Here is a 20,158-nt window from a genome sequence, read left to right as displayed (position 1 = left end):
TGTTTTTATGGTTCATAGTGTTGGTAGATAGAAATTAAAAGGTTTTCCTACTGAAGGCTAAGAAAAACATAGCTGTAGGCGTACAGGCAGAAGATGTTTTAGCTTTTCCTCACAGTGAGCAATAAAAGCTGTACTGGAGTCATCCCTACTCCCACTGTTGGTTGATACAGCAGTAATGGTCACTTGGAAAACATCAGAGGAATGAAAATATTTTTTACAGAGAGAACGCAAGGGTTGATAGCCAACTGTAGCTACTTTCCACCTCAAGAAAAAGAAACAAAAGCAGAAAATAAGGCCCTGAAATTCTGATCATTTTATATAGTTCTATTCTTTTCAGTGCTCTTTCCTGAGTATGAAAATAAGAAAAAAAAAAAAAGATTTCTCTCATCTTTTTAAGCCTTCCTGATTTTTACTGAAAAGTCCCACAACCAATTTCAACATACTCTGTACTACAACCACAACTCTTCTTTATTAGCTTTTTAAAAGACGCTTACAAATCTTGTTAGAAATATTTGTGTACCTCTTTTTGTAAGGATCTCAAAATAAAGTATTGAGGAGGAAAGAAATTTTGACTGAAAAGAGGAAAAAGTACATTGCAATGGTGATTAATATGTAGATTAATTAATATGTAGAAAAAGTACATTGCAATGGTGATTAATTAATATGTGTTAATTAATATGTTATTAATATTAATATATCTTATATATTAATATTAATTAATATTAATGTGTATATTAATATTAATTAATATTAGTATGTATATTTTATATGTTGATATTAATTAATATTAATGTGTATATTTTATGTATTTATATTAATATGTATATTTTATATGTTAATATTAATTAATATTAATATGTATATTTTATATATTAATTAATATATAAAAGATTTCATTTATTCTAATAGATTCTTTATACACATGCAAACAAAACACTTTTCTATTTCCTCTTCTTTTTATACCTGCAGTCATGAGGGTGTCAATTTTCAAATTTCTTCGGAACAATCAGCACTTTGATTCTAACTGTACTAGATCTAAATTCACAATAAAAGGCCTCTACCATCCTTGATTATTTTGGAAGTCAGTGATCTGAGAATAAAACTAAATTATCCTAAGTTAAGTATGACCAGGTAATGATAGCATCCAGGAAGCATCTAAAGCATAAAAGTGAGCAATATGGTGGCTCTAAACGGACAGGTTGATGTGAAAAAGAATACATTCTTTGTAGACAAATTGCACGGGCTTTATCACAAGCACAACTGATCCTGAAAAATGAGCAGAAGTTCACCAGCATGAAGCAGAGGCAGAGGCATGTGCACGAAGAGCCCTGGCTGCTCTATGAACTGCAAGAACTTCAGGACGGGCGGGTGGGGTCCGGGATGCCTGAGGGAGCTTGTAAGAGTTGAAGCTAGAAGGGTGGGCAAGAATTGGGTCAGGAGGGGTCTGATGCAAAGGGTGCTAAGATTTATTCAGAAAGCAAAGTTTAACCACCAAAAGGTTTTAAGCAGACGAGAAACATAATCAGATGTGTGGCAAGGTGAGGAAAGGACCGGAAGTGGAGAAACCACAGAGGAAGTCATCTCCCAGGCTGATGGTAGGAGTGGATGGTAACCAGTACCAGCATACACGAGGTGGGACAGATTTAGGTGACCAAAGATGAATTAACCTGTTGCATCTGAAGGTTCCATGGAACCTCCAAGGGAGGATGTCCCGAAGGTTGCGCATTCACAAGACAGGTTTAGACTCAAGAGAAAGAATTTATGGGCAGGGGCATGGCGGTGGCAGTTTCAAGGCTGTGAGAGGAGCTGAGGTCACCTAAGAAAGTTTCTAGGGTAAGGAGTGGTTTGGGAGAAACCTAGTTCAAGGGTAAGTGAGAAGACCAGAAGGCCAGGCTGGAAGGGCCAGCTTGGAGAGAAGTAGGGACACCGCTCTCTGTGAGATGGAGATGTGAGGGGCTGCAGAGAGGTTCCAGGTTCCCGCCTGATGAACTTGGTCTCCTCTGAGAGCAGGAAATGAGGGCGCAGGCAGAAGACGAGGACGGAGCACTGAGAAGAGAGTCTGAGAAGACCAACGGGTTAGAGGAGCAGGCGGGGAGGGAGGAGGCAGCTGTTGTCTGGGCCACACAGCTAAGCAGGGACGAGAAACGCCTCCCGGCCCCGATGCAATGGTGTAAGGTTCTCCACCTGCGTTAGCAGGTCAGATGCAGGGCAGAGAAGAAACACTGGGTTGATTCAGAATTTTGCAGCTAAAAGTAACCTCAGAAACTGTCTGGCCTTCTTCCCTTCTCTTTCCCACCCTGCTCTCTATTTCTTTCCTCTCTTTCACTCCCTGTGCCCCAAATTACAGACCAATATCAGGGAAGAGAAGCAAATGAGGGCCAGGCAGGCTCTTCCAGGGTCAAGCCCCATAAAGTGTGTATAAACGACAATGTCAGGTCAACTTCTACAGGTCAAAGACATCACTCATGCATGCTTCCATATCATAACAACCACTAATCCATGTCCTCCCACACCCAAGCTTCCTGAAAACTCTCCACGTGGTGGGTCTTCCATCCCCACAACTCCACCGAAACCACTCTCGTCCGAGTCAACAATCCCTTCTTATTGCAAAGTTCACATACATTTTCTTTCCATCTTTATCTTTCTTAAACTCTCTGCAGCAGCCAACACTATCATCCTCTTAGAATTCTCCCTTAGCTTACGCCTCTACTGCTTTATCTCTCATCTCTTCCATGTTGCCATGATTTTTCTCTTTATTCCTTCCACCTTCTTACACGTCACTCATAGGGTGATCTAATTTTCACACTCATGATTTCAAAGTGAGGACTGCCCACGAGACCTCTGCCCTGAGGTCCACGGATCCATGTGAAGGAGCCTCGGGAGCTCAAATCAACATTTCCAAAGTTGGATTCACCCTCTTCCTTTCCTCCAGTTCTGCTACTCTTCACCCAAACCAGAAAGAACCCCAGGAGTTCCTGTTCACCGCTCCCCACGCCTCACTCCTGAGAGCCAGTCACCCTGTGGCTTTGCCCTTTTCTCCAACTCAGTTAACACTGCAGTGCAGGCTGCACCACTGCTCAACCCTGAGGGCAGTGGCCTCCTTGCAGGTCTCCTGACAGCCCCTCAAGGCCCTCCAGAAATCCATCTCCCCTGAGGCAGCCAGAAAAAGCCTCCTAAAACACAAATCGAATGGCACCGCGCTGCCTCTCAGAGTCATCCATTAACTCCCCATAGCTGCTTAGCTTGGCACGCCAGCCTCCCACCCCTCCCGCAGCCGGACCCCAACACTTGCATCACCTCCCGTGCACCCACCACACAGAATTACACATGCCCCCCCCAGACACCCCTTTCTTGGGGTGTCTCATCTTCCCCTCTCACCTGGCCCCTTCACCTGCCACCCTGATTGGCCCTAGATTCTGCTGTGGCACCATCTCCTCAGGAAGCTTTCCCCTCATTGCTCCGGCAGGTGCTGGTTGCCTGGCCTCGGTTCTTCAAACTCTCCCCCGGCGCTGGCCACTATGCAAGCTGGGGGCCTCCCTCCCCTGTGAGCCACCTGAGGACAGGGACGGCATCTCGTCACCTTGCTTCCCCGACCCCATCCAGCACAATGCCAGCTACTGGTAGTCATCCATTCACTAAGTTTGCTGAAAGAATGAATTATCGATTGAATGAAAAGCCTTCACTTCTGAGCCAGCCTCTGCTAAGTAGTGTTTCTAAGGGCTGACACTATTTACACAGAGAAATGGAAAGAGAGATGTCTATGGAGAATGAAGAAGGGGCTGCCACCATTCTCTTCTAGGATCTGCCTCTTCACTCTCCACTGGGAAGAGGCCCACTGCACAAGGAATCATGAATTATTAACTGGAGAGGACGGGGAAGGCCAATTTGGAAACTAGACCAGGTGGAGCAATTAAAATAATTTCTCATTCTGAGAGCCTCTCTCAGGAAGTTGATATTCATTTTCGTTATCGCAACTGATGTATCTGGTCTCTCCTACAAAATGAGGTCAGAGAGGTTTTTTCTTTTTTCAATATTGATTATCTTAGAACAGAAGAGTAAACCCTGCTCAAACCTTTTTAAAGCAGATTAGGAAGGCGGGAAAGAAAAGCAGATCTCTGATGTTTTAATGACAATATCCCTCATTATAACCTAACATGAGGCCTGGCCCATAGCAGAAATGACTATTAGTACACATGTGAGAAACTGCAAACCATGGCAAACTACTGTTTGACAAATGAGTCTTAGCATATGGCCTTCCCAACCATGAGAACGCCTTTTTCTGGGTCATGCTACATCCTTGCCATCTTTCACTTGTACTCTAAATGCTCAAGGGTGCGAGAGCATGTGATATGCTTCTGTAATTTCACCACGTTTCACAGGCATTAGATTAGCCTCTCCAAACAGGGGTCCTCACTACATCTAAAAGTAAGGGTGGAGGGGGACAAAAAAAGAAAGGAGAAGGGACCACATCAATTGAGCTGTAATCAGGGAGAGAGTGTCTCCTGGCTTTTAGAAAAGGAGATCTTGGGTAAGTCGTTTTATTAAAGCATCCCAACTCTCCCATTCACCAAAAGCCAAAATCAAAATTTAAAGATTATGGCCAACCTAAAAATGAATTTGAATCCTCTATTCTAACCCCTATATTTTTATGGGTAAAACTGTTATAGCTGTAGATAGTTTGACAACGGTGCCCTGCACACGTCCCTATGGGGTTGGAAGGCGCTCAAGACACTCAGTAGTGTCCACAAGGGGGCAGTATGTCACACAGAAGCAGCTATAGCTTCTGTTACCAAAACTCAATTTCGTTCCAGTAATCAGACTTCGCTTTTACACCGGCTTCCCTGCATTAGATCTAACTTGAGCATCCAGTGGAACAAAGGGAATGAAAACCCATCTCCCTCGTCTTCAATAATAGCTGTATAATCCAAGTGTATGGATTTCAAGTTCAGGAAAAACCACTTTATAGCTGAGTGTGCTTATTTGAACAGACCTAACTGAGAGCTTCAGAATTATGTGATGTTATATAATGACAGCCGTCCAATGTCTTCGCTTTTCAGAAAATCATATGTGAAGTGGAGTATTTTTAAAGTTTCAGACCAAAATAAACATATCTGGAAACTCCAGATAATTGAATCAACTGAGTCAAACAATTGATTCCACTTCTTCCACTTCTGTTAAGTACAAACACAACCTTAGAGCACGCTGATGGTCAGAATTTAACAAGCTCTCATGGAAAGCTCATACTCGTAATATTTTCTTACATATTGTGGTCAGTTCCCTATGCTGGCCCCTGGTTTCCACAGGTACACATTTTCTTACCATGGGTTGCACGGGCAGTGGGGGGCTGGGAGGCGGGGTGGGGGGGGGTGGGGTGGGGGGTGGGGGGGGGGTGTCTTCTCTCCCCTGGGATTTAGAGCTCTCAGGAAAGCCTGTTCAGGATCTCCCCAAAGCAAGAAGTTGGCTAAAGGTTTGGAAAGTTTATGAAACAGAGAAAGTTTGTTTTTCCTTCCACTACTAGAGACTAAAAGAAATGGGAGGAATTCGGATTTTTTTTTTTGAAAGTTCACTGGATATTTATATCTCAGTCAAGACCTGACCTCCCACCTTCACTATCTGTTCCTCAAATTAACCCTTGAGACACAAATGAGAAACAGTAGCTAACCCAAAAAAAGTATTTTTTTAATTAAAAGAAGAAGAATCTACAAATGATCTAAGCAACTTCCCAAGCACTTGAGGGTTTGTAGTCTGTAAAATTAAGATTCTTCCCCACCAGGGTACCACCTCCCAACTCTCTCTCCCACCCCTCCCCACCACACCCCATCTCATTAGCAGGGACCCTCTCATTAGGAAGAGAATGGAAGGGAAGAGCAGGAGATGAACCTCTACCAGAGAGTAAACATATATAAAATGTCACTAATACCCAGAGCAAGAAGCAGTGATGGGTGGTACTTGGGAATCTAGCTGGATCAAAATCTTTCTAACTTGAATATAAATTTTATGAACCACTACAGAAAACAAAGAGTGTAGAAAAATACCAACTTAAATGTAAGACTTCCGGCTTTTCAGGCAGCTGACAAAGTGCTAGCTCTCCACATTAATGGGCCCATCCACTAAAAAATATAGCACTTTGACGGTGGCCTCAGCAAGGGAAGACACCGAGGGTTTTTGGGTGCCTGTGCTGGTTCTTCATATCCCTGATCGCTGCAAAGCAGGGACTGGAACCTGGCAAGCAGGTGAGACGACTCTGTCCCTCAAAGGTTCTTCCCTGAGACTAAGCATGTCACCTGCACTCATGCATTTTGGTCCACACTGCAACCCCTGCACTCTTTGAGAGGGGAGGGCCAGCAGTTCTCCACAGGTACTATAAGGAACAGACCCGAGTTCATTCTGGGCACACGGAGTCTGTGATCACTCCCAGGCTGTTCTGCACCCCTGACTCCACTCTGTCTGGTTCCCTCCTTCCTCCCACCCTCTGCAGTGAGAAGGGGAAGAAAGTGGTGCTTCAGGTCAGCCCTGGAATAAAGTGAGCAAGAACTGAAAGTGGAAAAAGAAAACGAAAAACAGACGGTCACAGAATCCAAGAGACAAGTTTTCCATTTAGAAAGAGAGCTGAATGGAGGAAATAGGAATGTGATGGCAAAAAACCTTCTACAATCAACCCCACAGCGAGTGAATCCCTTGGTGGAAGAGGTAAAAGCTACTCGATGAGCAATAACCCAGGAGTAACAATTAATGCCAAAATAAGTGGGCTCAGCAATTCTTTATTAAATCTTTGGAACAAGATAAAGTGCAGAAATCAGGGAGAAAACGTCTCTTATCTATTGGAGTGTATAGAAAGATGCTAAAATTCCAGAAGACGGATGAAAGAAAAAGAAGAAACCCACATATCAATGAGCTTGTAAAGCAAGAAGAACCAAGTCTGCTTAACTCAGGTGATGTCACAGCCAGCACGCCAGGTGCAGCACAGGGGTACCTACCTCATCCACACAGTGTGTGTTAGGCTTCGTACTCAGGGAATACGGGCTAGGAGTCAGCCAATCAAGGCAAGGTACAGGATAGGAGTCAGCCAATCAGAGCAAAGTACAGGCTAGCAGTCAGCCAATCAGGGCAAAGTTGCTCAGAAAATAGTAGTATGCTTTACTTCTGGATCATAGAGAAGCTCTTGTCATCCAAGGAAAACTGACAATACTCTGCCAAAGCTTGCTTAATTCATGTCACCTGAGACTTCTGTCCTGCCTTAGTCTTCTGTTCCTTCTGGGTATCTGATGTACTATCACTTTAATTCAGCAGTTTGTACTGGTAAAAAGCCCAGTCGACTGAAATATCTCCCTCACCTCAGTGACTTAGATCAGGGGTCAGCCAACTATACAGCCCATGGGCTAAGAAGTTTTCATATTTGTAAATGGTTGAGGAAAAAAAATCAAAAGAATAGTATTTCGTATTAAATGAAATTCAAATTTCAGTGCTTTTGTTGTTTTATTGAAACACAGTCACACTTACTCACGTGTGTACAATCTGCGGCTGCCTTTGCACTAAAACTGCAGAGTTAAGTAGTTGCCACAGACACATATGGCTCGAAAAGCCTAAAATATGCACTAGCTGGGCCTCCACAGAAAATGTCAACCCTGCTCTAGATACCTAGAAACTTAACAGTCGTAACTTTGACCCCTAAGTCAGTCAGAATGTAGAACACTTTGGAAAAGGCGGGGGGTAGTGTCTGAAAAGTGAAACAACTTAGCTTACTCCAAACAATAGGGACAGGCCCTGGACACCCACCCAGGCGCCCGCGGGGACTCACCAATAGAAATGCTCCTCCACCATCTTAGTCACTGCCCTGGAGATGGCTCTTTCATGAGGACCAAGGTTTTTGTTTAAATTCACTCCAAGTTTCTCTTCCAGAAAGTCAATTATGAATTCTGTCCCAGAAACTTTTTCATGATTATATTCAATCCAAGGCATTTTCCCTTGAGCAGAGAGCTTTCCACCAAAATAGTTCTAAGCAAAGTAAATTTTAAAAAGAGAAAAACAATGTTTTATTTAAACTTCACTGTATGATTAACAGAAACAAATATTCCCATGGCATATTTGATGGTGACTGCACTATTCAAGTGAATGAACTCAGCATATAAACTCTTAAGGGAATAAGTAGTTACTCTTAAAAAAAAAAGGTTTGTCTCACATGAAAATATTACTTTACTCCCATAGATTTTATCATGGGTTCTGGCTTACTGTTTAAAAAAAAAAAAAAAAAAAAAAGAGCAGGGAGGAAGGGAAGTGTTGAAATGATCCCGATCCTGGTAAGAGTCAGTCTAGTTATAATATATGAACAACCCAAAAATGCAAAAAGTAAACATAAACCATGAGGAGGCTTGTACTGACCAGGCTACTGATCAAAAGCCTCACTTGAAACCCAGTACCTTACACTTGAACATGCTTAATACCACTACACTGCAAACAAGTGGTCCCAGAAATTATGTTAGGTGTACCGAAGTGTGTCCAACAGACTTAACTCCAGTGCCTGTGAAAATGCAGGTTCCTGGGCCCCGCCCAGATCACTGGGTCAGAATCCAGGGAAAAGTGCCCAGAAATCTGTGTTTTTGACAAGCTCCCTTTGATTCACACCCACACTAGAAGCTTACAGTGTCTCAGAGGGGATTCTGATCCCAGAATGGGGTTGGGTGGCGAGGTGGAGGTGGAGTCACACACTTCATAGACACTGAGAATGACAGAGTAACATCTTCTCACTATATTAAAAGATCTTAACCACACTGATGGAGGGGATTCTGTGGTAATGATTGCATTTACTCAATCCCTTTTCTCAGTAAATTTGGATTGTGTAGAACCCAAAGTTGACTTTTAAATCTGAATCCATTTTGGGGTGGTCTACACAGACTAAATTAATCAGATTATTACAAACTCTTCCTCATACTTCATACAAGTCGATAGTTCAGATACTGTGGGCTAATAGCAAGTGTTGGTTCCTGTGGAGGAAACTGAACTCTCAAATATCGCTGGTGGGAAAGTAAAACGGCACAACCACTTTGAAGCCATGTGACAGTTTCTTAAAAAGTGAAGTACACACCTGCCACTCAATCCAGCCATTTCACTCCTAGGTAAAGTGGCTAGGGAGAAAACGTCTCTTATCTATTGGAGTGTACAGAAAGATGCTAAAACTCCAGAAGACGGATGAAAGAAAAAGAAGAAACAAGAGAAAAGAAAGCATATGTCCATGCAAAGACTTGTACACAAATGTTCATAGAAGCTTTCTTTTCAATTGTCAAAACCAGGGAAAAAAATCAAATGCTCATCAAGAGGTAAATGAATAAACAGATTCTGGTGTAACCTTACCATGGAATACTACTCAGCAATAAAGAGGAATGAACTATTGATACACACACAATGAATTTGGTAGAGAACAATGGGGACTTTAACTGTTCTCTGACTCTTGGTGTCTTGATTTCTTATCTCATTGATTATTCTAAAGAAATTCATTCTAGGCCTAAGCCTGGAAAAGGGAGTTATTGGGGCTGCTGCTAGCCACCTTGTTTTTGTGCAATTTGGAAAATGGAGCTTCCTCTGGGTGGATACAGTCCATGCCAGGATTCACAGCTTGGCAAGAGGTGGGTCAAGATTTTGCCCCCACTCCTTGGCCAGGCACTGTTGTGGAGTGAACAACCTGCACAACTATACATGGCAGCCCTAGACATTACTCCTGAAGTTGAGAAATGTCAAGCTTTAAAAGTTGCTGGTACATCGGACATTTTTATAATTTGTACACTAAAGATGTGAATTTACCATATAACATAGTATCTGCTTCAGACTGCTCTTGATACCACCCATATACCCTCCTTCCACATCACCTTCTAGACTCTTGTCGTTCACAGATGGATTCTATCCTGCACACCAACATCAGAGGGAGCTGTCTGTAGTGCAAATAAGGTGCAGGACCTCTGTTGCTCAAAATTACCCAACGGCTTTAATGGGTCTAGTCTAACCCCCTTCACAAAGCAGTCTAGGCCCATACCATCTAATCGCCACCCACCTGCCCAGCCTCCCTGCTGCCAGTGCCTCTGATTTCCTGAATTCCAACTGCCCACCCCTAACCAAGTCAAAGTCCTGCCATCTCTCTGACTTTGTACACTCCTGTACCTTGTACAGGAATCCCTTTGCCCATCCTCTGCAAGTCCTATCCATCCTAAAAAATTCAGTTCTAATTTCACCTTGTTGGTGAACCACTTCCTCAAGGCACAACCATTATCTGCCTTTCCTCCATGCTTCCACTGTGCAGTGTATATTCCCCTCCCCTTTCAGAATTGCTGTTTATACATCTGCCCTTCCCTCTAGTCCATTCCTTCCCTGAGGATCTGGTACATTTTTATCTAGACCATTTTTTTTAATTGGGGTAATAAAAATCAGTGATGAACTCTTATGGGAATGAAAGTTCTACTAGGTTTTCATCATCAAAATTTTTTTTTTTTCCTTACTGGATAAAAAAAGCAGGAGAGGGCTTCCCTGGTGGCGCAGTGGTTGAGAGTCTGCCTGCCGATGCAGGTGACACGGGTTCGTGCCCCGGTCTCGGAGGATCCCACGTGCTGCGGAGCGGCTGAGCCTGCGCGTCCGGAGCCTGTGCTCCGCAACAGTGAGAGGTCACCCGCGTACCGCAAAAAAAAAAAAAAAAAAGCAGGAGACAACATTTTAGAGATACTATGAGTATATCTAAAAATTAGATGAATTCAAAAAATATTTTTAAAAAGAAACATAAAAATGTCCAAAGTAATTATCAAAACTATGTGTGAGAGCCAGGTGATCTTTTTCCATGAATTTCAATTTTTCTGAATGTGGTTATATTACTTTTTAAATAAATAGGCATAATTTTTAAATAATACTTTTCCTTAACTTCCTTAAATATACTAAAGAACTCCTGGTCTATTTTTATCTAAGCAATTGGGGTCTGACTGGCCCACCAAGAGTAGTTTCTGAAAGTAATTTGGAGAAGAAAGATGAAGAGGTAAATCCTCTTTACCTCTTTTCCAAGCTGATGTTTCCCCCTGCAAGTCTGTCCTAGATGAGTTGAATGCATCTACACTTACACTACATTATTAGCACAGCAGTGAAAGCAATAGGCTTTGGGTTTAAAACTCTGGCTCCCTCATTTAGTCACTCTGTGACCTTGGACCTCCCTGGTCTCCCTTAATCCCCCCTGGGCTCATCTATATAATGGGGATAATAACAGTTGCTTGAATTAAATGAGAAAATGCACACCAAGTGTTTGACAGAGTGCCTTCGTCAGAAGTATTAACATCACTATCACCATTTCAAAATGGAGAACTTGAGGCCTTAAAAGAAAATCCCAGAGTCTTGGAAAACTGACATGCTACACTGGCCACAGCGCCCCCAACTTTTCAGCTTAACTTATATCCATTACATTCACTGCACCTCTGGAACCATCTTGAAAGGTCTCCCACTGGCTAAATTTGAGATAATTTGAGCAACTTTTGTGGATTATAACACGATGAAAAAAATTCACGCGGGTTTCCCTGGTAGCACAGTGGTTGAGAGTCCGCCTGCCGATGCAGGGGACACGGGTTCATGCCCCAGTCCGGGAAGATCCCACATGCCACAGAGCAGCTTGGGCCCGTGAGCCATGGCCGCTGAGCCTGCGCATCCGGAGCCTGTGCTCCGCAACGGGAGAGGCCACAACAGTGAGAGGCCCACGTACCGCAAAAAATAATAATAATAATAATAAATTCACGCAACCACTATTGTGAATAAGAAATACAGGCATTAGTCCCTGCCCTGGTTCCCAGCACAGAGCTCCTAAAGCCCTTACACATTCCTAAGTGACAGGAGCAATAGGAGCACCGCTTGTTCTAAGGAGGTGAGTCTGAGGAGGCGCCTGGGTGAGCTGGTCACCAGAAAGACCAAGTCGCAATTAGAAGCTTAGCGCTTTCAAACCCCTCCCCCGTCCTCCAGAGAGGGCTTGGACATGGAGTTATCAACTGATCGTCTCTACATGAGGAAATCTCCACAAAATCCCCAAAGTATCGGGTTTGGAGAGCTTCCAGGTTGGTGAACACCATCACACTGGGAGGGTGACACCCTCAACTCCACGGGGACAGAAGCTCCTACACTCAGGACCCTCCCAAACCTCACTCTTCATCTGGCTGTTCATCTGTACCTCTTATCATATCCTCTAATAAACAGGTAAATGTAAGTAATTGTTTCCCTGAGTTCTGTGAGCTGTTCTAGCAAATTAATCAGACCTAAGGAGGGGTCATTAAAACCTCTGATCTACAGTCGGTTGGTCAGAAGCACAGGTGACAATCAGGGCTTGCAACTGGCATCTGGGGGTCGGGGGGGGGGGGCGCGCGCAGTCTTGTGGGACTGAGTCCTTAACCTGTGAGATCTGATACTATCTCTGGGTAGTGTCAGAATTGAATTAAATTGTAGGATGTCCAGCTGGTGTCAGTGAATCACTTGGTGCGGGGAAAAGACTCCACACATCTGACCATAAGTGTCAGAAATGAAGTGTTTCATGTGAGTAGTAAGCGATACTCATGGGGAGAAACACACCGGAGGGAGGAACTGGTTTTCCCTACACAGAAAGGAAGAATCTGAGTACTTCCCTTTACAAGTAGTTTTGTAGAAGAATGTCCTTCTTTTTTGGAGATGCATGCTGAAGAATTGAGGGGCGAACTGTCATGATTCTTACAGATTATGTTCAAATGTTGCATCAAAAAAATTGTTCATAAAGGTATATATAAAGAGAAATAAAGAAGGCAACATGCTACCAACTGGCAAATCTACGTGAAGAGTATATGGATGTTCATTGTATTATTCTTTTAACTTGTCTGTAGCTTAGAAAAATTCCAAAACAAAAAGATGGTGGAGGTAGTGTACAGACAAAAACAGCAAATAAATAGAACATCAGAAGTTAGGGGAAAGACCAGCTTCTGTTTCCTAACCTCGTAACCTCACAATACCTATTTTTAGCTTCTATATTCAAAATGTTAAATAAATCACGATTGTTCAATCTTAACATGTAAAACGCTAATTTAATCCTTGCTCAAGAAAGGGAGGATTGCAAGATTGAAACCAAGATGGCGGAGTAGAAAGACGTGCTCTCACTCCCGCTTGCAAGAACACCAGAATCACTACTAGCTGCTGGACAGTCATCGACAGGAAGACACTGGAACTCAACAAAAAAGATACCCCACATCCAAAGACAAAGGAGAAGCCTCAATGAGACAGTAGGAGGGGTGTAATCACAGTAAAATCAAATCCCATAACTGTTGGGTGGGTGACTCACAGACTGGAGAACACTTATACCACAGAAGTCCACCCACTGGAGTGAAGGTTCTGAGCCCCACGTCAGGCTTCCCAACCTGGGGTTCCTGCAAGGGGAGGAGGAATTCCTAGAGAATCAGACTTTGAAGGCTAGTGGGATTTGTTGAAGGACTTCAACAGGACTGCGGGAAACAGAGACCCCACTCTTGGAGGGCACACACAAAGTAGTGTGCACATCGGGACCCAGGGGGAGGAGCAGTGACCCCATAGGAGACTGAGCCAGACCTACCTGCTAGTGTTGGAGGGTCTCTTGCAGAGGCAGGGTGGCTGTGGCTCACCGTGGGGACAAGGACACTGGCAGCACAAGTTCTGGGAAGTACTCCTTGGCGTGAGCCCTCCCAGAGTCTGCCATTAGCCCCAACAAAGAGCCCAGGTAGGCTCCACTGTTGGGTTGCCTCAGGCCAAACAACCAACAGGGAGGGAACCCAGCCCCAGCATCAGCAGTCAAGCGGATTAAAGTTTTACTGAGCTCTGCCCACCAGAGCAACAGCCAGCTCTACCCACCACCAGTCCTCCCATCAGGAAACCTGCACAAGCCTCTTAGATAGCCTCAGCTACCAGAGGGCAGACAGCAGAAGCAAGGAGAACCACAATCCTGCAGCCTGTGGAACAAAAACCACATTTACAGAAAGACAGACAAGATGAAAAGCCAGAGGGCTATGTACCAGATGAAGGAACAAGGTAACACCCTAGAAAAACAACTAAATAAAGTGGAGGTAGGCAACCTTCCAGAAAAAGAATTCAGAATAATGATAGTGAAGATGATCCAGGACCTCGGAAAAACAATGGAGGCAAAGATAGAGAAGATGCAAGAAATGTCTAACAAGGACCTAGAAGAATTAAAGAACAAACAAACAGAGATGAACAATACAATAACTGAAATGAAAACGACACTAGAAGGAATCAATAGCAGAATAACTGAGGCAGAAGAACAGATAAGTGCACTGGAAGACAGAATGGTGGAATTCACTGTTGAGGAACAGAATAAAGAAAAAAGAATGAAAAGGAATGAAGACAGCCTAAGAGACCTCTGGGACAACATGAAACACAACAACATTCGCATTATAGGGGTCCCAGAAGGAGAAGAGAGAGAGAAAGGACCCGAGAAAATATTTGAAGAGATTATAATCGAAAACTTTCCTAACATGGGAAAGGAAACAGCCACCCAAGTCCAGGAAGCGCAGCAAGGAGAAACACCCAAGGAGAAACACGCCAAGACACATAGTAATGACACATAGTAATCAAATTGGCAAAAATTAAAGAGAAAGAAAAATTATTGAAAGCAGCGAGGGAAAAATGACAAAAAACATACAAGGGAACTCCCATAAGGTTAACAGCTGATTTCTCAGCACAAACTCTACAAGCCAGAAGGGAGTGGCATGATATACTTAAAGTGATGAAAGGGAAGAACCTACAACCAAGATTACTCTACCTGGCAAGGATCTCATTCAGATTTGATGGAGAAATCAAAACCGTTACAGACAAGCAAAAGCTAAGAGAATTCAGCACCACCAAACCAGCTCTACAACAAATGCTAAAGGAACTTTTCTAAGTGGGAGACACAAGAGAAGAAAAGGACCTACAAAAACAAACACAAAACAATTCAGAAAATGGTCACAGGAACATAAATATCGATAATTACCTTAAACGTTAATGGATTAAATGCTCCAACCAAAAGACACAGGCTTGCTGAATGGATACAAAAACAAGACCCCTATATATGCTGTCTACAAGACACCCACTTCAGACCTAGGGACACATTCAGACTGAAAGTGAGGGGATGGAAAAAGAGATTCCATGCAAATGGAAATCAAAACAAAGCTGGAGTAGCAATACTCATATCAGATAAAATAGACTTTAAAATAAAGAATGTTACAAGAGACAAGGAAGGACACTACATAATGATCAAGGGATCAATCCAAGAAGAAGATATAACAATTATAAATATATATGCACCCAACATAGGAGCACCTCAAAACATAAAGCAACTGCTAACAGCTATAAAACAGGAAATCGACAGTAACACAATAATAGTGGGGGACATTAACACCTCACTTACACCAATGGACAGATCATCCAAAATGAAAATAAATAAGGAAACAGAAGCTTTAAATGACACAATAGACCAGATAGATTTAATTGATATTTATGGGACATTCCATCCAAAAACAGCAGATTACACTTTCTTCTCAAGTGTGCACGGAACATTCTCCAGGATAGATCACATACTGGGTCACAAATCAAGCCTCAGTAAATTTAAGAAAATTGAAATCATATCAAGCATCTTTTCTGACCACAACACTATGAAATTAGAAATGAATTACAGGGAAAAAAACATAAAAAACACAAACACATGGAGGTTAAACAATACGTTACTAAATAACCAAGAGATCACTGAGGAAATCAAAGCAGAAATCAAAATATACCTAGAGACAAATGACAATGAAAACACCATGATCCAAAACCCATGGGATGCAGCAAAAGCAGTTCTAAGAGGGAAGTTTATAGCTATACAAGCCTACCTCAAGAAACAAGAAAAATCTCAAATAAAGAATCTAACCTTACACCTAAGGGAACTAGAGAAAGAAGAACAAACAAAACCCAAAGTTAGCAGAAGGAAAGAAATCATAAAGATCAGAGCAGAAATAAATGAAATAGAAACAAAGAAAACAATAGCAAAGATCAATAAAACTAAAAGCTGGTTCTTTGAGAAGATAAACAAAATTCATAAACCATTAGCTGGACTCATCAAGAAAAAGAGGGAGAGGACTCAAATTAATAAAATTAGAAATGAAAAAGGAGAAGTTACAACAGACACCACAGAAATACAAAGCATCCTAAGAGACTACTACAGGCAACTCTATGCCAATAAATGGACAACCTGGAAGAAATGGACAAATTCTTAGAAAGGCATAACTTTCCAAGAGTGAACCAGGAAGAAACATAAAATATGAACAGACCAATCACAAGGAATGAAATTGAAACGGTGATTAAAAATCTTCCAACAAAAAAAAGTCCAGGACCAGATGGCTTCACATGTGAATTCTATCAAACATTTAAAGAAGAGCTAACACCCATCCTTCTCAAACTCTTCCAAAAACTTACAGAGCAAGGAAGACTTCCAAACTCATTCTATGAGGCCACCATCACCCTGATACCAAAACCAGACAAAGATACTACAAAAAAAGAAAATTACAGACCAATATCACTGATGAATATAGATGCAAAAATCCTCAGCAAAATACTAGCAAACAGAATCCAACAACACATTAAAAGGATCATACACCATGATCAAGTGGGATTTATCCCAGGGATGCAAGGATTCTCTAATATATGCAAATCAATCAATGTGATACACCATATTAACAAATTGAAGAATAAAAACCATATGATCATCTCAATAGATGCAGAAAAGGTTTTTGACAAAATTCAACACCCATTTATGATAAAAACTCTCCAGAAAGTGGGCATAGAGGCAACCTACCTCAACATATTAAACGCCATATATGACAAACCCACAGCAAACATCATTCTCAATGGTGAAAAACTGAAAGCATTTCCTCTAAGCTCAGGAAGAAGACAAGGATGTCCACTCTTGCCACTATTATTCAACATAGTTTTGGAAGTCCTAGCCACGGCAATCAGAGAAGAAAAAGAAATAAAAGGAATACAAATTGGAAAAGAAGAAGTAAAACTGTCACTGTTTGCATTTGACATGGTACTATACATAGAGACTCCTAAAGATGCCACCAGAAAACTACTAGAGCTAATCAATGATTCTGGTAAAGTTTCAGGATACAAACTTAATGCACAGGGGCTTCCCTGGTGGCGCAGTTGTTGAGAGTCCGCCTGCCGATGCAGGGGACACGGGTTCGTGCCCCGGTCTGGGAAGATCCCACATGCCGCGGAGCGACTGCGCCCGTGAGCCATGACTGCTGAGCCTGCGCGTCCGGAGCCTGTGCTCCGCAACGGGAGAGGCCACAACAGTGAGAGGCCCGCGTACCGCAAAAAAAAAAAAAAAGAAAAAATTCATGCACAGAAATCTCTTGCATTCCTTTACACTAATGATGAAGAATCTAAAAGAGAAATTAAGGAAACATTCCCATTTACCATTGCAACAAAAAGAATAAAATACCTTGGAATAAACCTACATCGAGAGACAAAAGACCTGTATGCAGAAAACTATAAGACACTGATGAAAGAAATTAAAGATGATACCAACAGATGGAGAGCTATACCATGTTCTTGGATTGGAAAAATCAATATTGTGAAAATGACTATACTACCCAAAGCAATCTACAGATTCAATGCAATCCCTATCAAATTACCAATGGCATTTTTTACAGAACTAGAACAAAAAATCTTAAAATTTGTATGGAGACATAAAAGACCCCGAACAGCCAAAGCAGTCTTGAGGGAAGAAAACAGAGCTGGAGGAATCAGATGCCCTGACTTCAGACTATACTATAAAGCTACAGTAATCAAGACAATATAGTACTGGCATAAAAACAAAAACATAGATCAGTGGAACAAGTTAGAAAGCCCAGAGATAAATCCACGCACCTATGGTCAACTAATCTGTGACAAAGGAGGCAAGGATACACAATGGAGAAAAGACAGTCTCTTCAATAAGTGGTGCTGGGAAAACTGGACAGCTACATGTAAAAGAATGAAATTAGAACACTCCCTAACACCATACAGAAAAACAAACTCAAAATGGATTAGAGACCTAAATGTAAGATGGGACACTATAAAACTCTTAAAGGAAAACATAGGAAGAACACTCTTTGACATAAACCGCAGCAAGATCTTTTTTGATCCACCTCCTAGAGTAATGGAAATAAAAATAAACAAATGGGACCTAATGAAACTTCAAAGCTTTTGCACAGCAAAGGACACCATAAACAAGATGAAAAGACAACCCTCAGAATGGGAGAACATATTTGCAAACCAATCAACAGACAAAGGATTAATCTCCAAAATATATAAACAGCTCATGCAGCTCAATATTAAAAGAACAAACAACCCAATCCAAACATGGGCAGAAGACCTAAATAGACATTTCTCCAAAGAAGACATACGGATGGCCAAGAAGCACATGAAAAGCTGCTCAACATCACTAATTATTAGAGAAATGCAAATCAAAACTACTATGAGGTATTACCTCACACCAATTAGAATGGGTATCATCAGAAAATCTACAAACAACAAATGCTGGAGAGGGTGTGGAGAAAAGGGAACCCTCTTGCACTGTTGGTGGGAATGTAAATTGACACAGCCACTATGGAGAACAGTATGGAAGTTCCTTAAAAAACAAAAATAGAACTGCCATATGACCCAGCAATCCCACTACTGGGCATATACCCTGAGAAAACCATAATTCAAAAGGACACATGCACCCCAATGTTCACTGCAGCACTAGTTACAATAGCCAGGTCATGGAAGCAATCTAAATGCCCATCAACGAATGGATAAAGAAGATGTGGTACATATATACAATGGAATATTACTCATCCTTAAAAAGGAACGTTACTGGGTCATTTGTTGAGACGTGGATGGATCTAGAGACTGTCATACAGAGTAAAGTAAGTCAGAAAGAAAAAAACAAATATCGTATATTAACGCATATATGTGGAAACTAGAAAAATGGTACAGATGAACAGGTTTGCAGGGCAGAAATTGAGACACAGATGTGGAGAACAAACGTATGGACACCAAGAAGGGAGAACCGTGGGGGGGTGGGGATGGCGGTGTGCTGAATTGGGTGATTGGGGTTGACATGTATACACTGATGTGTATAAAATGGATGACTAATAAGAACCTGCTGTATAAAAAAATTAATTAAATAAAATTTAAAAATTAAAAAAATAAATAAATTTTTAAAAAAAGAAGTTAGGGCTAAGAGCCAAAGCAGAGAGTTCCAAAGGAGCCATTTTCCTTCTTTTCTCTCTTTCGTATTTAAAAAGAATGACTGTGTCAAATACATGCTTCTTTTACAACCAGTTATGGCAAACGATGTCTTTATGTATGTATGTCTAAAGACAAGTATGGAAAGATGGTCGGAAGAGTTAGTGATGATAATCTCCTGCTAGCAGGATGTCAGGCGATTTTCATTTTCCCCTTACATTTTTCTGCAGTGTTTGAAATTCTTATAAGGACCTTATGTCATCTATATGTAATCTGGAAAAAACAAAGAAATGGTAAATCCGTTTTTAGTTTGAAAAAAATTAGCCATATCTGCAGGACTCCTTGTACACTTTTTGCAACTTCCTATGAACCTATAATTATAACAAAATGAAAAGTTTTAAAAATTGACCCACCAATATTTATATTCTGATTTTAAAAAGATAATAACTGTAACCAACGCATCAAGCTTTTTAAGAAAACCCTTGTGAGTTCCTACTAATGGTCATCAAATTCTTATCCCCGTCTCATTTCTGTTAAAAAATAAAAAAGCTTTAAATATAAAGTCGTGCTCTTGGGCTTCCCTGGTGGTGCAGTGGTTGAGAGTCCGCCTGCCAATGCAGGGGACACGGGTTCGTGCCCTGGTCCGGGAAGATCCCACATGCTGCGGAGTGGCTGGGCCCGTGAGCCATGGCCGCTGAGCCTGCGCGTCCGGAGGCTGTGCTCCACAACAGGAGAGGCCACAACAGTGAGAGGCCCGCATACAGCAAAAAAAAAAAAAAAAAAAAACGGTACTTAAAGTCGTGCTCTTAGGAAGATGACATTTTAATCTTCTTTTAAAAGGTACAGGGCACAGAAGGGGAAGAGGGTAGAGCTCCCTGGGTCTATGACAGAATACCTCTCTACT

General features: G+C 41.9%; 1 protein-coding gene across 7 annotated transcripts in view; it reads right to left on the bottom strand.

Annotated features, from left to right (window-relative positions):
- Positions 1-20,158, bottom strand: part of FAXC (failed axon connections homolog, metaxin like GST domain containing) — an 86,150-nt gene that overhangs the window by 50,444 nt on the left and 15,548 nt on the right. For all 7 annotated transcript variants that reach the window (XR_004352576.1, XR_004352577.1, XM_032651632.1 and 4 more), the window contains one exon: positions 7,799-7,995. Coding sequence is in view for 5 of the 7 variants with exons in the window: in XM_032651632.1 (XP_032507523.1) it covers positions 7,799-7,995 (197 nt within the window). In the remaining 2 variants the exon portion in view is untranslated. The remainder of the gene's footprint in view (positions 1-7,798; positions 7,996-20,158) is intronic.

The sequence above is a fragment of the Phocoena sinus genome, chromosome 12 (genome assembly GCF_008692025.1).
Source record: "Phocoena sinus isolate mPhoSin1 chromosome 12, mPhoSin1.pri, whole genome shotgun sequence".
In the NCBI taxonomy this organism is placed as follows: domain Eukaryota; kingdom Metazoa; phylum Chordata; class Mammalia; order Artiodactyla; family Phocoenidae; genus Phocoena; species Phocoena sinus.
Note: the sequence above shows the minus strand (reverse complement) of the source record. Positions and strands in the feature narration are given on the sequence as shown.